Here is a 16,521-nt window from a genome sequence, read left to right as displayed (position 1 = left end):
ACTGGCAGCTCGAAGCTTTTTAATATTGGGCGATTATCTCGACGAAAAAAGCTTTCTTCCCCAAGTGAAAACCAGAATCAAAACAAAATTGTAAAATGAAATTCATTCATAAAACATCGAGTTGCAGTCGCGCTATACGCCGGCCATTATTCGCAAAGGATTACGCGTGGGTAATCATTTTCACGGAACACAATCATGTTATTCGTCAAACTATCCGTATGGTGCACCTACATCTTCTACCTCGTTGGTACCGCCCTTTTGTGCGCGATACTGAACGGATCCTACAATTTCTACGAGTGGTACCATTCAAATCGATTCCCATCCCGGACAAGCTATGAGTACATCATCGTTGGATCTGGTACAGCTGGTTCAATCATCGCGTCCGGTATCCCCTCAGACGATGTGCTACTTCTGGAGGCCGGTTCCATGCGTTCTGGATTAATGGACGTTCCTTTGTTGCAACCGTTGCTCCAGGGAACGAATTATGACTGGCGATACCAAACGGAACCACAGGACGATGCTTGCGGAGGTTTGAATAACCGGCGAAGCTACTGGCCCATGGGTAAGGTATCCGGAGGAACGTATATGTTCAACAATATGATTCATTATAGGGCGGAAAAGGCGGATTTCGAAGGATGGTTCTCTGACGATTCTGAATTGAAAACTTTTATGAGAGGGTTCGAAGATATGACAAATGTGGAAGAAGTGGGATTCGAAACAGATTTGGGCAAGGCGTTCATCAAGGCAGCTGGAGAAGCCGGTTTGGAAAAAGATCTTTTCTACAAACCGAATGTGAGTGTGAGTAATGGAAAGCGATGGACATCAAATCATAAGTATCTCGAGCAGCCCAATGTGGGTCACGAAACTGTCTTTAACGCTCTGGTCAACAACATAATCTTCGAAGGTAGAAGAGCTGTTGGAGTTGTCCTTAGTAAATCCGGACGTCGTGTCCAATTGATGGCCACAAAAGGAATAATTTTGACTGCTGGTACAATAGGTAGTGCGAAAATTTTACTACAAAGCGGTGTTGGGCCAAGAGAACATCTAGAACAAATTGGTATAAAGCCAATTATTGAAGCGAAAGTTGGAGAGAATCTGCAGGATCACATAACTACTGGTATGGATTTGGTATTGCTGTCAGAACGACTTCCTTTTCGAGCTTGGAATTTACTCAATCCTTTAAATATTGGAAGGTATTTATTTGCCGAAGGACGCAATTCATCAATCGGTTTCGGTGGATGTGAATGTCTAGGATTTGTCAATTTGGGATCTAATTTCACTCATACACTGGGATTTATGGTTCTCCCTGTGGGAATAACGATTGATGCGGGACATCACTTGAGTGACTTAATTAATCTTCGTCAAGATGTATGGAATCAATATTTCCTACCTTTGGTCGACCAAGATATACAGTCGGTGACGATTCTACCGATTTTATTACATCCCAACAGCAAGGGATTCGTTAAACTACGTGATGCTGATCCCCAATCAAGCCCAGTAATTCAACCAAACTATCTACATGACCAGAGAGATATTCAAACGCTCATTACGGGACTGAAAATACTACAACAAATACTGGATCAATCGTCGATGAGGGCACTTGGTGCTGAACTCAATCCAAAGCCCTTCCCCGGTTGCGAACAACATCCATTCGGAAGCGATTCCTACTGGGAGTGCTACATCAGATCACTCACTCTAACACTGTACCATCCGGTGGGAACGTGCCGCATGGGACCGGAGTCCGATGCGAGCGCTGTTGTGTCGAACGTGGACTTCAAAGTACATCACCTGGACAATCTGTTCGTCGTGGATGGATCCATTATGCCAAATTTACCGAGCGGTAACCCCAATTCAGTCATTATTGCCCTAGCGAAATATTTTCTTAAAGTAAAATTTTAGTGTAATAAAGCTTAGTGTGATCTCTATGTAAATTGTAATTTAGGTGATATACTGCTCTCACATGCCCAAATAATGTAATTTATGAACAAACAAAATTGCAATTGACCTTTCCCGTCAAAAATTGTATCTCGTTTTATTGTCTCAGTCGATTCTTTGGCTTATTTAAGGTCAACTTTTCCAAAGAACCCATATTTTTTTTAAGCCTCTAACTATTTTTAAAATCGAAAACAAAATCCGAAAAAGGTATGTTGAAAATGCATTTTTTATCTGCTTGTCATTTTATGTGACAATTGCTTTCATCATGTTTCATGCTTTCCCCAGATTCCAGAACTCATTTGCTGGCAAATGCTGGTTGCAGATATATGGCCATTTCCGTACATTTTTAACATACCCTCAAAAATATTCCAAACATCTACGGTCTCCGTTAACCGATCTGAGGTTTAGAGTGAGGACAAAAAATTAGAAGAGTTTTTGGATCTGATGGTACCAGCTTTATCAAAATCGAATTATTCTATGCAAAGTTGTGCTAATATATAGGACGGTACGTGGTACGTGATCTTAATTACGTCAAAAACAGGAGTTAGACAAAAAGGTTGAAATAGGCAAAATGTTGTCAAGTTTCATATTACACGGTGTGTTTGTCCGAAGAGGCTTATTTTCAAAAAATCAGTATATCTAAAACATTCACTACACGAAAGTATAGGTTTTCCTCTTCCACGTAGGTGCATTTTTAAAATGTTCTATCGGGGGTTAGTTTTCCATACCATTGGGGGGGGGGGTTAAATCAGTTATCATTTGAGATTTCTATGGAGTTTGCACCAAAAATAGTGAAAAAAAATAAAAATTGTTCTAGATCCCTCGATAGAACCTTTTAGTTTACCCACTATATGAAAGAGGAGAGCATATACTTTCACGTGGTGGGTGTTTCAGAGATACTGATTTTAGAAAAATAATATTTCCCCATAGACACACCGTGTGTAATAAAGTGCTCAGCAGATTTCTGATGTTATAGACAGCAGTCGAACCTTGTCAGTATTATTTACCTTCCACCGTGAGAAAACCAATTTTAAACACCCCACCATAGATGGTATGCAGCACTTTCCACGGACATCATCCAGGTCTCGTATCCATAGAGAACTACTGGTCTAAAAAGCGTTTTGTAGTTAGTCAGTTTGATACGAACGAACTCTATTCGATCGAAGCGTTTTGCCGAGTCCAAAGTACGTACGATTTCCTGCAATTATGTCTCCGAATATCTCTGCTGGTATCGTTATCGGAGGTCACCAGTGAGCTCAAGTACACGAATTCTTCAACCACCTCGATTTCGTCACCACCGATACAATTGTTTAAACTCGTGGAGGGTGACTTACGTTGTCCTCTCTTGAGCCACTTCCTATCACGTACTTCGTCTTCGACGTGTTGATGACTAGTCCTCTTAGTAGGCTCCTCCATCCTCTCTGTACACGGAAGCTTGAAAATACCCATTAATTGGGTTTCATGTACTCATTATTCGTCTCAGTACTGAAATGTCAAACAATGGGTATTTTTTTAAATACAAATAATGGGTATTTAAACCTCTTATTGAAGTTCATTGTTTCCTAACAATAATGGGTAAATTGTACGCTTCATTTCAGAATGAAATCTCAACGCCATTTTTGCTCCGACGCGTTGGATATTTTTTCGTGAAAAAATAATGGATTTCCCTTTTATTCTAAGAAAAACAAAGAAGGTAAGTTTATTTTACGCAATACGCTTGTTTGAATTTCAATTTACCCAGAATTTTACCGAAATACGCATATCTACTGACTTGTAATCGTTTATTTTGTTTTAGAAACTAGTACGCGGCTGGGGGATTTCGGATGATGTTGATCTTATTCAGAGCAACTTCTTTGCCGCTCCAATCATTAAGATTTATGGCTGGCTGCAGGATGAGACACCGTGTGCTACCCCTTCCCTGATACTTTTTGCATCGCCAGATGAATGGATTTTGCTGTGTACGGATCAATCCACTGAGGAAAACGCTGGATGTTATATATACTATAGTGGAAATGCACCATGCAAAAGTCTTCAACATTATTATTTGAGAAAATTATAAGCATAATCATTTATATTATGACGCAGGATTGGAGAAAATAAATGTTATGTTAATTGTTTGTTTAAATGTATTTACTAGCTTTCTTTCATTGCATTTGATACATAAACTCAAACAAAAAAAAAAACAATTTATTGGGCCTTTTTTACCCATTTTATCAATAAAAACTAGGAGTGAAAACTACCCTTTTTTTGAAGTTTCGCAAGCGTACTCATTAATGGGTAAATCGAGTTTACTCATTAAATGAGTTATGCCGCTTTTCTTCGAAATGGGTACGAAAGTACCCATTAATGGGTACTTGAAGATGTCCGTGTAAGATTTACAGTTCGATGTTTTGCAATTCGATCTCGAAGAACCGAACCCCTTTCGCTGAAAAACACAATAATAAACGAAGAAGAGTGTGATATGTAGTACACATGGAAATGACATAAATACTGCTAAAAATATAGAGCTCGTTCCAGGGATGCCAGATATACAGACATGTCTGTATTTATACAGACTTTTGATCCTGCATACAGACATCATGCAGATTACAGACATTATACAGACTTTTGATTGATGTTACAGACTTCTACAGACATTTGTTATCTTTGGAGGAAAACCAAAGCAGAAAAAATCATGAAAACCTGAGAATCTCCGATGATGATTCCAGTATAAATTAAAACTCAATGTTGCTTCTGAAAACATTACGTAGGAAATCCTGAGAGAACAACACCAAAGAAAATCGAATCAATTTTCTTGAGTACCCCAGGTTTTCGTTCAGAATTCTTGAAGTGGTTGAAGAAGTTGTGCTTAGGCTTATCACTCTGGAATTGGGAGATATCGCTGGCAGAGTCTACAAGTACGAGGATGTGTTCCCTGGACGGGTAGATGACGGCGCCTTCAGCCGAAAAAATGCGCTACATATCTGGGAGGCGGTCCGAGATAGTGAAACCGGTCCCAGTGACCCCAATACCGACTCCATCCATCCGTAAACCTGTGTTCATAGTTGTAGAAATATATGTGGCTCAACCACCGACCTTCTAAGAGTCACGGAATTGTCATTCCTGCGGAAATTGCAAACTATTTATATTCACCGCAGGCCATAGTGTGTATTCTCCTGCAGTGGCTGCGGTTAACGAGCCGGCTAGTGGCAGATGGCCGCCAGCGCACGGTGGCAAAAATGCAGAATGCCAGCCTCGGCACAGGTAGACTCGGCTGGTGTTGCGAGTAACAATTCTGAGGCGGCTCGAACGTTGGAATTGAAGGACCTCCTGTTGTTGTTTCGATGAGGATGAGACAAGGTCCGAATCACGTTGTCTCTGGTCCTACAATTTATTTTGAGTTCGTGGAAGTGCGAAAGGAACGAGAGGCTCCGATCCATGGAGACTTCGAGAACTTCCAAAATCTTGTTGATGGAAATGGGTTAGTCACCCAACCAGCGGAATGAGGAAGTGTCCTCGAACGCATTTGCTAGTTGTCAGAGTCTACCAAGTTCCGGACAAAGCAAGGAGGTTGCTGGAAAATCCCCATTCTTGTCACTGTTAGAAGTCCTGATGAATGCCTTGGAAATGTTCTAGATCCGCGTGCTTGCCGTCGTTGTAGGCGTTGTGCAGTATTGCCTGATTTTCTCAAAATTGCACGCGGCGAACCTTTCATGAAAGGTACCGCCGCGCTTTCTGTACCCCGGTTACTTGATTCTTATGGGTGAAGAGCATTGCGGTGTATCGTTTGGCGCGGCCGTACCTTTCAACAGTCATTCGCCGCGTGAAGTTTTGTGCAAGTACCCATTTGGGAACATTACAAACGCCGCGCAGTGTATCATATCCAGAAAATCTGACAAGGGCCATCCAGAAACCACGGGGTCATATTTTTGAAGATTTTCAACCCCCTCCCCATGTGGCTTATCGTGGTCTTTTGGCAGACCCCCTCCCCCTGTGACCACGTGGTTTTTTTCAAGTACAAAACTTTCAAAAAAACACTTTGTAACTAAAACATATGGTTAATCCGATCAATTTTGAAGATGGACAATTTCAATTGATTCAAAATTAAACTAAACCCAGCATGGAAATTATAAATTTTCATGAAGTCGAAAATTTTGATTATGTTATCATGTTGTAATGTGTATCAGGTATTAGGATATCTAGAACTCGCACACCTTCGATGCATCAGGAGGATACAAAAAAATGTGGACTCGCGAATATCTTATAAAAATTTCGAGCAAAATTTATAATGGTTTAGAAATTTTCCAAAATATCCCTATATTTTAATTTTTTTTAAATTGTTTTATTAGTGTTTTTTTTTAAATAACTTTAAAGTTCATCACTGAATATCCCTATAGATTCCTTAGAGTATTTGGGACCTTCCATAGCTCTGGAGCTACTGGAAATTCTTAAGATATTAACCTCAGCGAAGCATCTGAACTGAACGCCTACAACGAAAAGTTTATCAGAGAATCACAAAGTTAATATGTAATCTTAGAGATCCAAATAAAACCTCCTACTGTTGTTTCTTTTGCGTAGCATTGCTGTAGAAATTTCAGTATTGTTTTCAGAATCATCAATATTAGAAATAAATAATTATAAAATATTTTCTTTTAATTGTTCATTGCTAATATTGATTTATTCATGAAAATTTTGTATTTTTTCGTTGAACATTTTGATTTGTTTATGGAAAATTCTTATTTCATAATTGCAATTTTTGCTTTTACAAGTGCTAATTTATTCTTGTTGTGTGTATTATTGTTCTTTATTGGAAATTTCCTATTTTATTATGGAAAATTTCTATTTTTTTCTCTACTAAAGAGATTTTTAATCCAGAACTGGCTCATCTCTCAAAATTTCTAATTCTTCATTGAAATTTTATTTTGATGTCGACTCGTGGAAGCCAATGATGCCATACTAAAAATATTTTCTCGGTCACTCTGATGGTTCTTTGGAATAATTTTCCAACGAACTTCTATTCCACATCTCGAATATGCTTCAGTCAATGGTCCTTTCATAAGCGACTCATAGAGGAATGGATGTATTATAGACCAATTATTATTTTGGAGTTCGGATCATTCGATTTATCCAATTAACCAACTTATGAATGGTGTATGATATCCCAGTAGGCCCATTAAGTTGAAATGACTTCAAATACTATCCAAATAAGCTACTACAAACCTTTTAGGTTATACAAAACGTCCTGGAAGTCGTAATGTTTGAACTACTCAATACCGTGAACCCAGTGCTTCAAAGGCCCTACAAAAAGAGTTTGCGAACAAACCTCATAGTCATTGTGAAACTTGATGTTACTCAAGATAATTTTGTGTACCTTGTCTCTTGGATCTCATGTTAATGGAAATTAGAATCATATGCTTATTTCATCGGATTGGATATATACCGATGATGAGAACATTGCAAATGTCTTGATTGATCTGGTAGATTCGTGAGCATTTTGAAGTATCTTGAGCATCTCGTATTCCTGAATATTAATCACTGGCTTAACGTTCAGGATGACCCATCTTATCTGACCACCCATCTATTTGAAATAATTCAAACATTTAAACTTTATTTACAGGCTCTTAGAATCGAAATCTTCCTAAGGTTTCGGATATCTGAGTTTTCATGGTCAGTCAAATTTGAGCAAAGCCAATATCTAGATGAACAATTTTACTGTGATTTTATAGACAATCTAAAACGCTGGGCATATATGACCCATCATTCCTGAAAGGGTTGAGATTTGTTTTGGAATTCAATTCCAATCGTTATTATAACACTATTTTTTAACCTAGATTGTTTTAGGAATTGGAGACTTTTTTTTCATATCGCAGAAATCTCCTTAGTTCTAAGACCCTTTTATGAATTTAAAAAGCATTTTATTTAGAACTTCATGTTGATTTTTTAAATGCAAGCTTTTCTATGTCATAACCTTTTTCATGCGCACTACTAGAATTTTGTGCAATCAGAACATTTAGGTGCATTAATATTTTTTTCGATCAATTATGATAATTAGACAATATCATAAAAACTAGCCTCCTTAAGCCTAAATTATTGCCTACATTTATTGCTTGGATTAATTTTAAATTCCAAGATCTTCTTAATTTTCAAGAATAATTATTCTGGAGTTGCAAGGGAAACCCTTAGAAATATTGATAAGAAATCCTTCGGTGTCTCCCTGGAAAATCTTTAGAATTTCAACGACATTTTTTTCCGAAATTCTGTGGAAGAGTTCCGAAAAATGTTCGGTTGAAATTTTGAAGAACTAGAAAATCCGTAGAAGGATCCGAAATGCATATTTACGATGAAAATTCCAATAAACATCAAATTCCGAAGAATTTTCAGTATAAAATAGAAAAAAAATCCAGCTTACTTTTTACAGAATCTCTAAAGATTTTTTCAAAATCCTGGGCAACTTTAATTTCCAACGGAATTTTTTTTTTCGTTTTCCAAATGAAATTCTTAGAAATTTTGTTTTGTTTTTACAAGTGGAAATAACAAACAAAATTGTACTTTTGTAGTACTTGTAAAGGTTGTACTTTTGAAGCATTTCCAGTAGGAATTCCTTAAAAAATTAAATCAAAATTTTAAAGATTTTCTGATGTGAAAATTCCTTAAACCTTTTAAATCATTTCCTGTGCATCTTTGCATGGTAAAGTAAAGCAATGTTTAGCTGAACCTACAAAGAAATCAAAATGACATCCCGAAGAAGAATTAATTCCCGATGAAATTTTGAAATGATTTCTGGTTCAAATTCAAAAAACATAAACCTTGAGAATTCTAAAGATTTATTCTTTGAAAATCCAAAGAATTTTTTGAAGATAATCCATACTCTTCCGTGGAAATTCTAAACAATTCCTCGAATAAAAAAATACTCGGATAACTTAAATAAATGTGATAGAACTCACAAAGAGCGTAAAAAAGTATTCCGAAAATTTTTCATTTCGAGATTCCAAAATTGAAAAAAAAAATCAACGGAAATATCAAAGTGTTTCATGTGGCATTGGCTCCATATTCCAACTGGAAGTTGGTCTGCTTTTCAACTTAGTATATTCTATTAGCATTAGCAGTTATAAATTGAAAGCTTTTATATGCCAGCCATTGCACGATTATATATCTTGTGTAGCAAGTACGATGGATACACTATACCTAGGGTGTCGAGAATGTTTCCCACCCGAAAACATCCTAGACAGGAACGAGAATCGAACTCGTCATCTCCGGATTGGCAATCCTACGCCTTTGCTCGCAACGCTAATTGGAGACTGAACATTTTGAAGTGCAATGAAGAATTTCTGGTGAAGATTCGGATGAACTTGGCGAAGAAATTCATTAGAATGTTTTTCCACCGAAAATTATATGTATTTCCCACGGGACTATTTTTAATTTTCAGACAGAATTCACATGGAATTTTTTTCGGAGTTTTAAGGAAAAATTTTCGGAATTAACACTGGAGATGTTTTGTTTTTTTTTTCATTATCAATTTGTAGCAAAATTTCCAAGCAAAATTTTTCAGAGAGAATTGTTCAAAAAAAATTCTGAATGCCAGCACTTTATTGTATGAAGTAATGTCAAAGTTTTTACAGGAAATTTTTTTACTTGATTTGAATATCCACAAGAAATTCTTTTGAATTTTTCTTCTCAAGATTTTTTCTCGGATTATTGTAAAAACATGAACATTTTTCAAAATTGTAGCTGCAGTCCGCTAATGAAAAAGTGTCGGCGGCGTGATGCCAAAAACCATCTGCGGCGGATGAATATAGGATCTTAGGCAAAGATGGTCAAATAATGCAGATATGCATCGGCGTTGCGACCGACGCTGCGTTATCGATTTTTCTCGATGCATACCTACGTCTTTTTAACGCTGAGTTGAAAAGACGCTACGTGGGCATCGGCCCTTAGATGCGCTTTGCGTTTAATGATTTAATCATTAAATTTTAATGATTTGTTTTTTTTACACCGCCATTGTTATTCATCAAAAGTTTTCCTGTAAAAAAAAACCACGTGGTTCGAGAGCAACACCCCCTCCCCCCATGTGGCTTATCGTGGTCATTTTCCAAACCCCCCCTCCCCCCACATATGACCACGTGGTTTCTGGACGGCCCCAATACATCTTCCAGATATGCGAAGTATGTGCCCGTGCCGTATTCCGGGCGGAATTACAGGATTGCAAATCTTCCACGGCTTTGGAGGCCAGTACATTGTAGCATCTCGAGAGGAAATGTTGTTTTTGTGGATGGGTACAACGAGGCTTTTTCGCCATTCATCCGGAAAAATTCGATCAGACCAAGCTTGGTTGATCAACCCAAGAACAAGGTTTTGGCGGAGTTGGGAAAGTTTTTGATGATGAAATAACCAACCATATCGAAACATGATGATTTTCCATTACTCATTGAAATTGGCGTTTTGTGAATCCGGGGAGACTTGAAAGATAAATAGTGGCCGCTGAATCTCAGCTGGATAATCGCCAACGGAAACTAAATGAATTACAATTATTTTTATTATACATTATTAATTATTTCATGGAACGAAAACTTATTTCGAATTTCAGATTATTGAAGTCTTGATATTCGATGATATCAAAATGTATGGTTTTGAGTAATTTTCTATTTCAGTATACCTCTGAAGCCCCATACAGACAAATACGGACATTTACTGAGATTAACACAGACATTTAAAAATTGTATCTGGCATCCCTGGCTCGTTCTCTTTTGAACGTCTACTGCCTAAGTAACAACACGGTTCATTTTATCTCAGAAAAGAAAACTTATAGTGGCGACGAGGATAAACTAAAGTAGTGAAGTTTGACAACGCGTACAAGATAATTTAAAAAGGTGTTTTTAAAGTAGTTACTGAAATCCGGAGAGTTTGTGGGGTATTTGCTGTTGCTGCCATTTGCTGGTGCTGCCATTTGCCGTTGCTGGCTAGTCGAGAACGCCGCGGGAATTGGGAGTGTCGAGCCATAGGAAGCCTGTTGGAAACAGAGGTGGTGCTGTCCAGGGTAGTCACGAACCGGGATCCGGGATTAGCTTTATGGTGTGTGAAGTACATCTCTAATATTAGTAATTGCAAAGTAATTGTTTGGTGAACAATAGAGCATAGAGATTGATTTGAAAGAAGCCAATATCGTAACTAATTTGCATGTGGTGATTAAATCACCATAATAAATTTTATTTATTGTGGAAATAGCTGGGCGATAGTGACTCCATTGTGATACCAGTGTCTTGCGCTTCCATAGCGACACGATCAATGGCAGTTCTGGAAGATTACCGGGGTGAGCCAAAAGATTGCTAACAGTGCGGTACAAGCTGTTTTGTATTTTGAAACGGAGTAATACTTAGCCAAAGCATGGCGCTGATTGGAGTGGTTGATCCTTACGTTCTTAATACCTCTTTTTCCAATTATGTAGAGCATTTTGAGTATTTTTATCGGCTAATGCCATAGCGGAGGATAAAAAGAAGGATTTATTCATGAATTTGTGTGGTATGGCAGTTTTCAATGAACTGAAATTGCTATACCCTGCCACTGATTTAAAGACTCTGAGTTATGCAGAAATAACAAAGAAACTTAAGGAGCGTTTTGACAGAATAGAATCAGAGGTAGTGTTGCGGTACAAATTTCGGTGCCGAATTCAAAGTCCGTCGGAGTCCGGGGAAAATTACATTTTGGCGGTTAAGTTGTTAGCTGAGCAGTGCGATTTCGGTGAGTTCCGTGACTCTGCAATCCGCGACCAGTTGATTTACGGTGTATATGACAAGGATTTACAGAGGCAATTATTGAATGAGGATAACTTGATTTTGAAATCGACGGAAAAACTGATTAAGAACCGGGATCTTGTCTCAGCTAGAGCGATGGCGATCAATTCGGATACTGTGAATTCCGTTAGATTTCAGTTGAGGCTGGCGTGATACTAGATACGAAAGGAGATTTGATGCATATGGAAGGAGTGACAGGTCGCGAAGCAGAAATCAGGATCACTATAGCAGGGATGATCGTGGACGTTCTGACTCGAATTACAGATCTCCCGGTAAAGGAAGATACGCTAACTTTACGTGTTTCTTTTGTAAGCAGAAAGGGCACGTACAAAGGAATAGACCTTTCCCGTCCGACCAAACACCAATGTTTTGTATTTTACCCTTAAACGTCCTTGGGTTAAGATAACATCGCACATAAAATAAGCTGCTTTTATGAAACGGTTATTTTCTTACATTTTTTTCAAAACATCAACATCGTCTGTTTTTTGGGGTGAATATTCCTGCCATACGATGGTGATCCTAAAAATACTTGTTATTTGGCAACACTATACAGTGGTGAGAACATCGTAAAATTACTTTTTTCTGGCAACTCTGCTTCTTGTTTATTTACAATTCAAAATGTCAAAAATGAAAAAGCGGCTTATTATTATTATTATTATTATTGTCGTAGGAAATCGGAAGTGTCAGGACTCGGGATTCCGAGAACTTTCTTGATTATTCATTGCCATCTAACCGGATCTAGGAACCATCTGTCGCGTAAGCAAAACAATGTTGTGAGTAAACTGGATAAACTGATAAGTCGTGCGCCTTGCATATTTAGTCCAGCACCATCATAAATCGCCTCGGCCGTGTGTAGATGCCATTATTCAAGTGAAGTCTGACCAACGGAATCGAAACCGGGCGGAAAACCAGGATGCAATTGGAACCGATTGGTGCACGAAGACATTTCCTATTGAAAAAGAAGGAAAGTGATCAAGCGATTGGTGCGAAAGGTTTTGTTTTGGAAAAGAAAACTCGGAGGAAGAAAAATGTTTAAGCTAATGTTGGTCGTGCTATACTACTATGAAGACAGATCAATCAGCTGGGCCATACCGCAGAGAAAGGTTTTTCGGCAATCGTCAGCAATATCAAAAGCCTCTACCTACTTCGTTTTGCATTTTGCCTTGCTCCCTGCTGGCAGTTCCGGATGAGTAGCATCATCAAACGATTGATGCAATTTGCGACACTGGCGCGGTAAACAACCACTTTCGACGCAAAATTAGTAAGTAATTCATTCATTCAATAAAATACTGAACTATTTTCATAAAGTTCTATTTTTTCTATTGCAGAATTGTGCGACCGATTGGCTCTCATTGGGGCCGCCTCGGGAATTGTACATCAGCAAATGGAAGCACTCAATAAACCCGGAACGTTCGATGAGGGCTGGTAGGAGGGAACCGAACCAAATCCATCGTGAAGTGGCTGCACTGCAGAGTAATACCAAGGATAAGCGCGACCGGAAGGGTTAAAATTCGTTGCCAGCACCGTTTTTGGGATCCGGTGGTGATTGATGTCGTTGATCATTTCCAATCCAGGGTAAAATACAACGGTGAGTCTTTGTAACTTCCAGCTTCCAAAATGTCATCCGAATTCCCTTCCTTTTCCGAAGCTTGCTGGGAATTCTTTCTTAATTTGATCACTTTTTATGCCAAACATATTGCAGAATGCGAATGCTGACAGGATTCGTGAAGAAGTCGACTATTCGTGGAAGGAAGGCACCAGACTCCAGAAGTCGCGAGCTCAGCGTCGTTGACCTAGACCTCTACGGATCGATTCGTTCACGGTTCCATAAGATACAAGACGTAAGAACTAATAGCATAAAGCAACGAAAGAAGAGTATCAACACTCACCAGAAACGGTTCAACTAGGAAGTGATTGACTACCAGCCGTGTATGAGACAAAGCATAGTGTGAACCTGCTGGCTACTTCACTTTAAGGTGGACCAAAACACAGAACTTAGTTCTTTGGTTGCCCCATTGTTTGGTTTGTCTCCGCAGGACACGAGTGTGGAGGACCTGGAGCTAGGAACGTGTGCGTCTCGTTGCTGTAATAATTAATTACCAGACAACAAACGTACGAGCCAACAGCAGCAACAGCAAAGACACGGTGAGAAGCCACCCAAGTGCAACAAAGATTTCACCCAATCTTGCAATCTACAATCGCACTACCGCCACAATCGCGTTCTAGTTGTTTTTTTAGCTACAGATGTGACAGCAGACCACTGCCAGCAATTCTGAGTCCAATTATTCATCTCCTCAGTAGCTATCATCGTCGTCCGTGGCAATACGGGAAATGCTGATGCTAATTCCCAAACCGTTCCAGTGTTCTGTTACGACAAACCATTATTTGATATGGAACTGCTACTCATTCACGAAGAAACCCACATCTCAGAAGCACCGTTCGAGTGTTGCTTCGGTACCACGATGTTTACAGAACTGTCCCAATCTCAGCTCTCACGTCAATGTACACGAGGCAACTTGAGTGCTTAACCATCGCAGGCCCGTCACCCGATACAACAGTAAACTGCAGGGATTCGAGTGTTTGTAAATGGTCCGGTCGGGCGTAAAATGGTATATCAGCAGTAATTTATGATCTAATGCTGTTCTAAATTTGAATCAACCGTTTTTTCGCAAGCGATGATGAGCAGCGCTCCTACCCTATAAATGCGTCGAATGATCGACAAACTTTTTATTTTACCTTTTTATTCTAAATCTATTCTAAAACAATAGTCTTAAGTGCGACAAGTGCTACAAGTGAACGCAACTGCACTGTCTGTCAAATATGTTCAACTGCATCGCTTCCTATTTCCTGGAGTCGCTTTGTAATAACGTTGTAGAATTTGTCGCATGTGGACAGGTCGAATTTGCAGCGCTTCATGACTAAAATAAAATTCAATAATTGCATAGAGAGTTTTACACGAATCACCTTTAGCGTAAATCCATTGGCGCAAATATCGAAACCTTAGGTGGCGATGGGACCGTGCGTAGTTATTGCTCGTGCCATTTTAGGCCCAATGCCCACGTAGCGTCTTTTCAACGCTGCGTGCACACGGCGTTAAAAGGACGCATGTGTGCATCGGGAAAAAGCGGTAACGCAGCGTCGCCGCACCGATGCACACCTGCGTTTTTTCAACGCCACGTGCACGCAGCGTTGAAAAAACGCTACGTGGGCATCGGCCCTTAGTAATAGGTTCTCACAGAAACTGAAACCTTAATGATTAGAAAATAAAAAAAAAACAATAAATGGAACGTCAATGAATTACGTAACGCTTTTGAAATGCCTTGTGCAACGAGATACCCGTTGAGATTTTATATTTTTAATTGTTGTAGTAAAATTTTGTCTGTAACATATCAGGAAGCAGGGCCATTTGGGCTGCATCCCGATTTCTGTCCTCAAAGTTTTTTTTTCTCGGTTGTATTTCTTTATGGGCTTTTACAGTATAGCAACAGAGAGGAGGAGATGGCGGCCATGTTTCACCCAAACTCTGACACATAGCAATGGGGTTTCCAATAAGAGGGAAGAGCAAAATTGCTTCGACTTCGCGAATTACTCTGAAGTTTTCGGTGGTCAAATATTCGCACGTAACCTCAATTATGTCCTTGCAGGTTTATCTGGTGGGCATTCGCCGTCATGGCAGGCAGCCTCGCACTGATGAGTGAAGTTCGTTCTAGAAGTGGTGCAGCTTTGCTTGAAAATTTCGCCATCGCCAATGCTGCTACATTCGTTCTGATGCACTCGTGGCGTTCACAGGACAGTAGTTTAGCGCATGCAATGCCACATCAGAACTAGCTCAGGAAGCACGGAATCGTCTTTCGTTGTTCGTGTTTGCCGTAACAATTATGGGTGTTCAGCACATCGCACGATGGACAGTCGGTGTCCGAATGACAGTTGTGCAGAATGGAGTGGAAACAGCTGTGTCGTCGAGAACTCGAAGGGGCACAGAGCAGTTGTGTTGTGTTTTCCCTTCATACAGTGGCATTTGTGCTTTAAACCATCTTCACATCAATTACAGGTTCCGTTGCAATATTTTTGCGGACAGATATTGATACCGCCACTTAAAGCTCTTTCACAAGTGGTATTGCAAAGGATCTCATTTTTCAACGGCATATCATCGGTTTCGTGTAACGACCGCATCCACAGCTTCTCTGAATTATCGCCTGACCTGAAGAAGGTCCCGGATTGCAGCGCTGAGTGCACGAATGTTCAGAATGCTCTTCTAAGCGACGACATAGCAGCTCTCTGCACGAATGGATCATATCGTTCCGATTTTATTAGGAGTAATGGCTGTTGGAAATACCTAGAAATAGGTATAAAACATATTATCTATCTTGATTCTTGTATTTCTACATATGGGTTTCCAATCACTTACAAGATCAATAGTCAAACCGGTCATCTTGACGGTACCAAAAGAAAGACCAATAATAGCGGTGCTTTTCCATATCGTGGGTTCCGTTCCGATTGTTGCTTTCTGTATTTCCATGTCAGTAGATATGGAATCGCTTTAGATCCTCGCAATTTTGATTTTTCTTGCGCCTCCACCGATGAATGCACTGCTTGTTAAATCACTTCGGACAATGAATTCTCGCGCAAAACCGATGAAACTATAACCGAAAAACACCTGAAACCCAGGACTAGACCGAAACAAACAAATCGTCTGGATTATCTAGCGAAAACAAACAGAATCGCCCACGTTTTTTGGATGAAAGTCCGCAAAATTTCGAAAACAGATCGTTCGTAAATGTCTCGTAAATAAACAAAAAAAAACAAAAACAAAAAAATT

At 39.3% G+C, this 16,521-nt stretch overlaps 1 protein-coding gene and 1 long non-coding RNA gene across 2 annotated transcripts; both read left to right on the top strand.

Annotated features, from left to right (window-relative positions):
* The first annotated feature begins 60 nt into the window (after nt 1-60).
* LOC134203824 (glucose dehydrogenase [FAD, quinone]-like) lies at nt 61-1,931 on the top strand. The gene has a single exon (XM_062678672.1). The coding sequence runs from the start codon at nt 196-198 to the stop codon at nt 1,897-1,899; it is 1,704 nt and encodes a 567-aa protein (XP_062534656.1). The 5' UTR covers nt 61-195; the 3' UTR covers nt 1,900-1,931.
* A 10,983-nt stretch (nt 1,932-12,914) lies between these two features.
* Nucleotides 12,915-15,897, top strand: LOC134203814 (uncharacterized). Its single transcript, XR_009977715.1, has 3 exons — nt 12,915-12,963; nt 13,031-13,290; nt 13,405-15,897. It is a non-coding gene; the product is annotated as an uncharacterized LOC134203814 (long non-coding RNA).
* Nucleotides 15,898-16,521: the final 624 nt, after the last annotated feature.

This window comes from Armigeres subalbatus, unplaced genomic scaffold (assembly GCF_024139115.2).
Source record: "Armigeres subalbatus isolate Guangzhou_Male unplaced genomic scaffold, GZ_Asu_2 Contig245, whole genome shotgun sequence".
Lineage (NCBI taxonomy): Eukaryota > Metazoa > Arthropoda > Insecta > Diptera > Culicidae > Armigeres > Armigeres subalbatus.
This window is presented reverse-complemented; position numbering and strand designations above follow the sequence as displayed.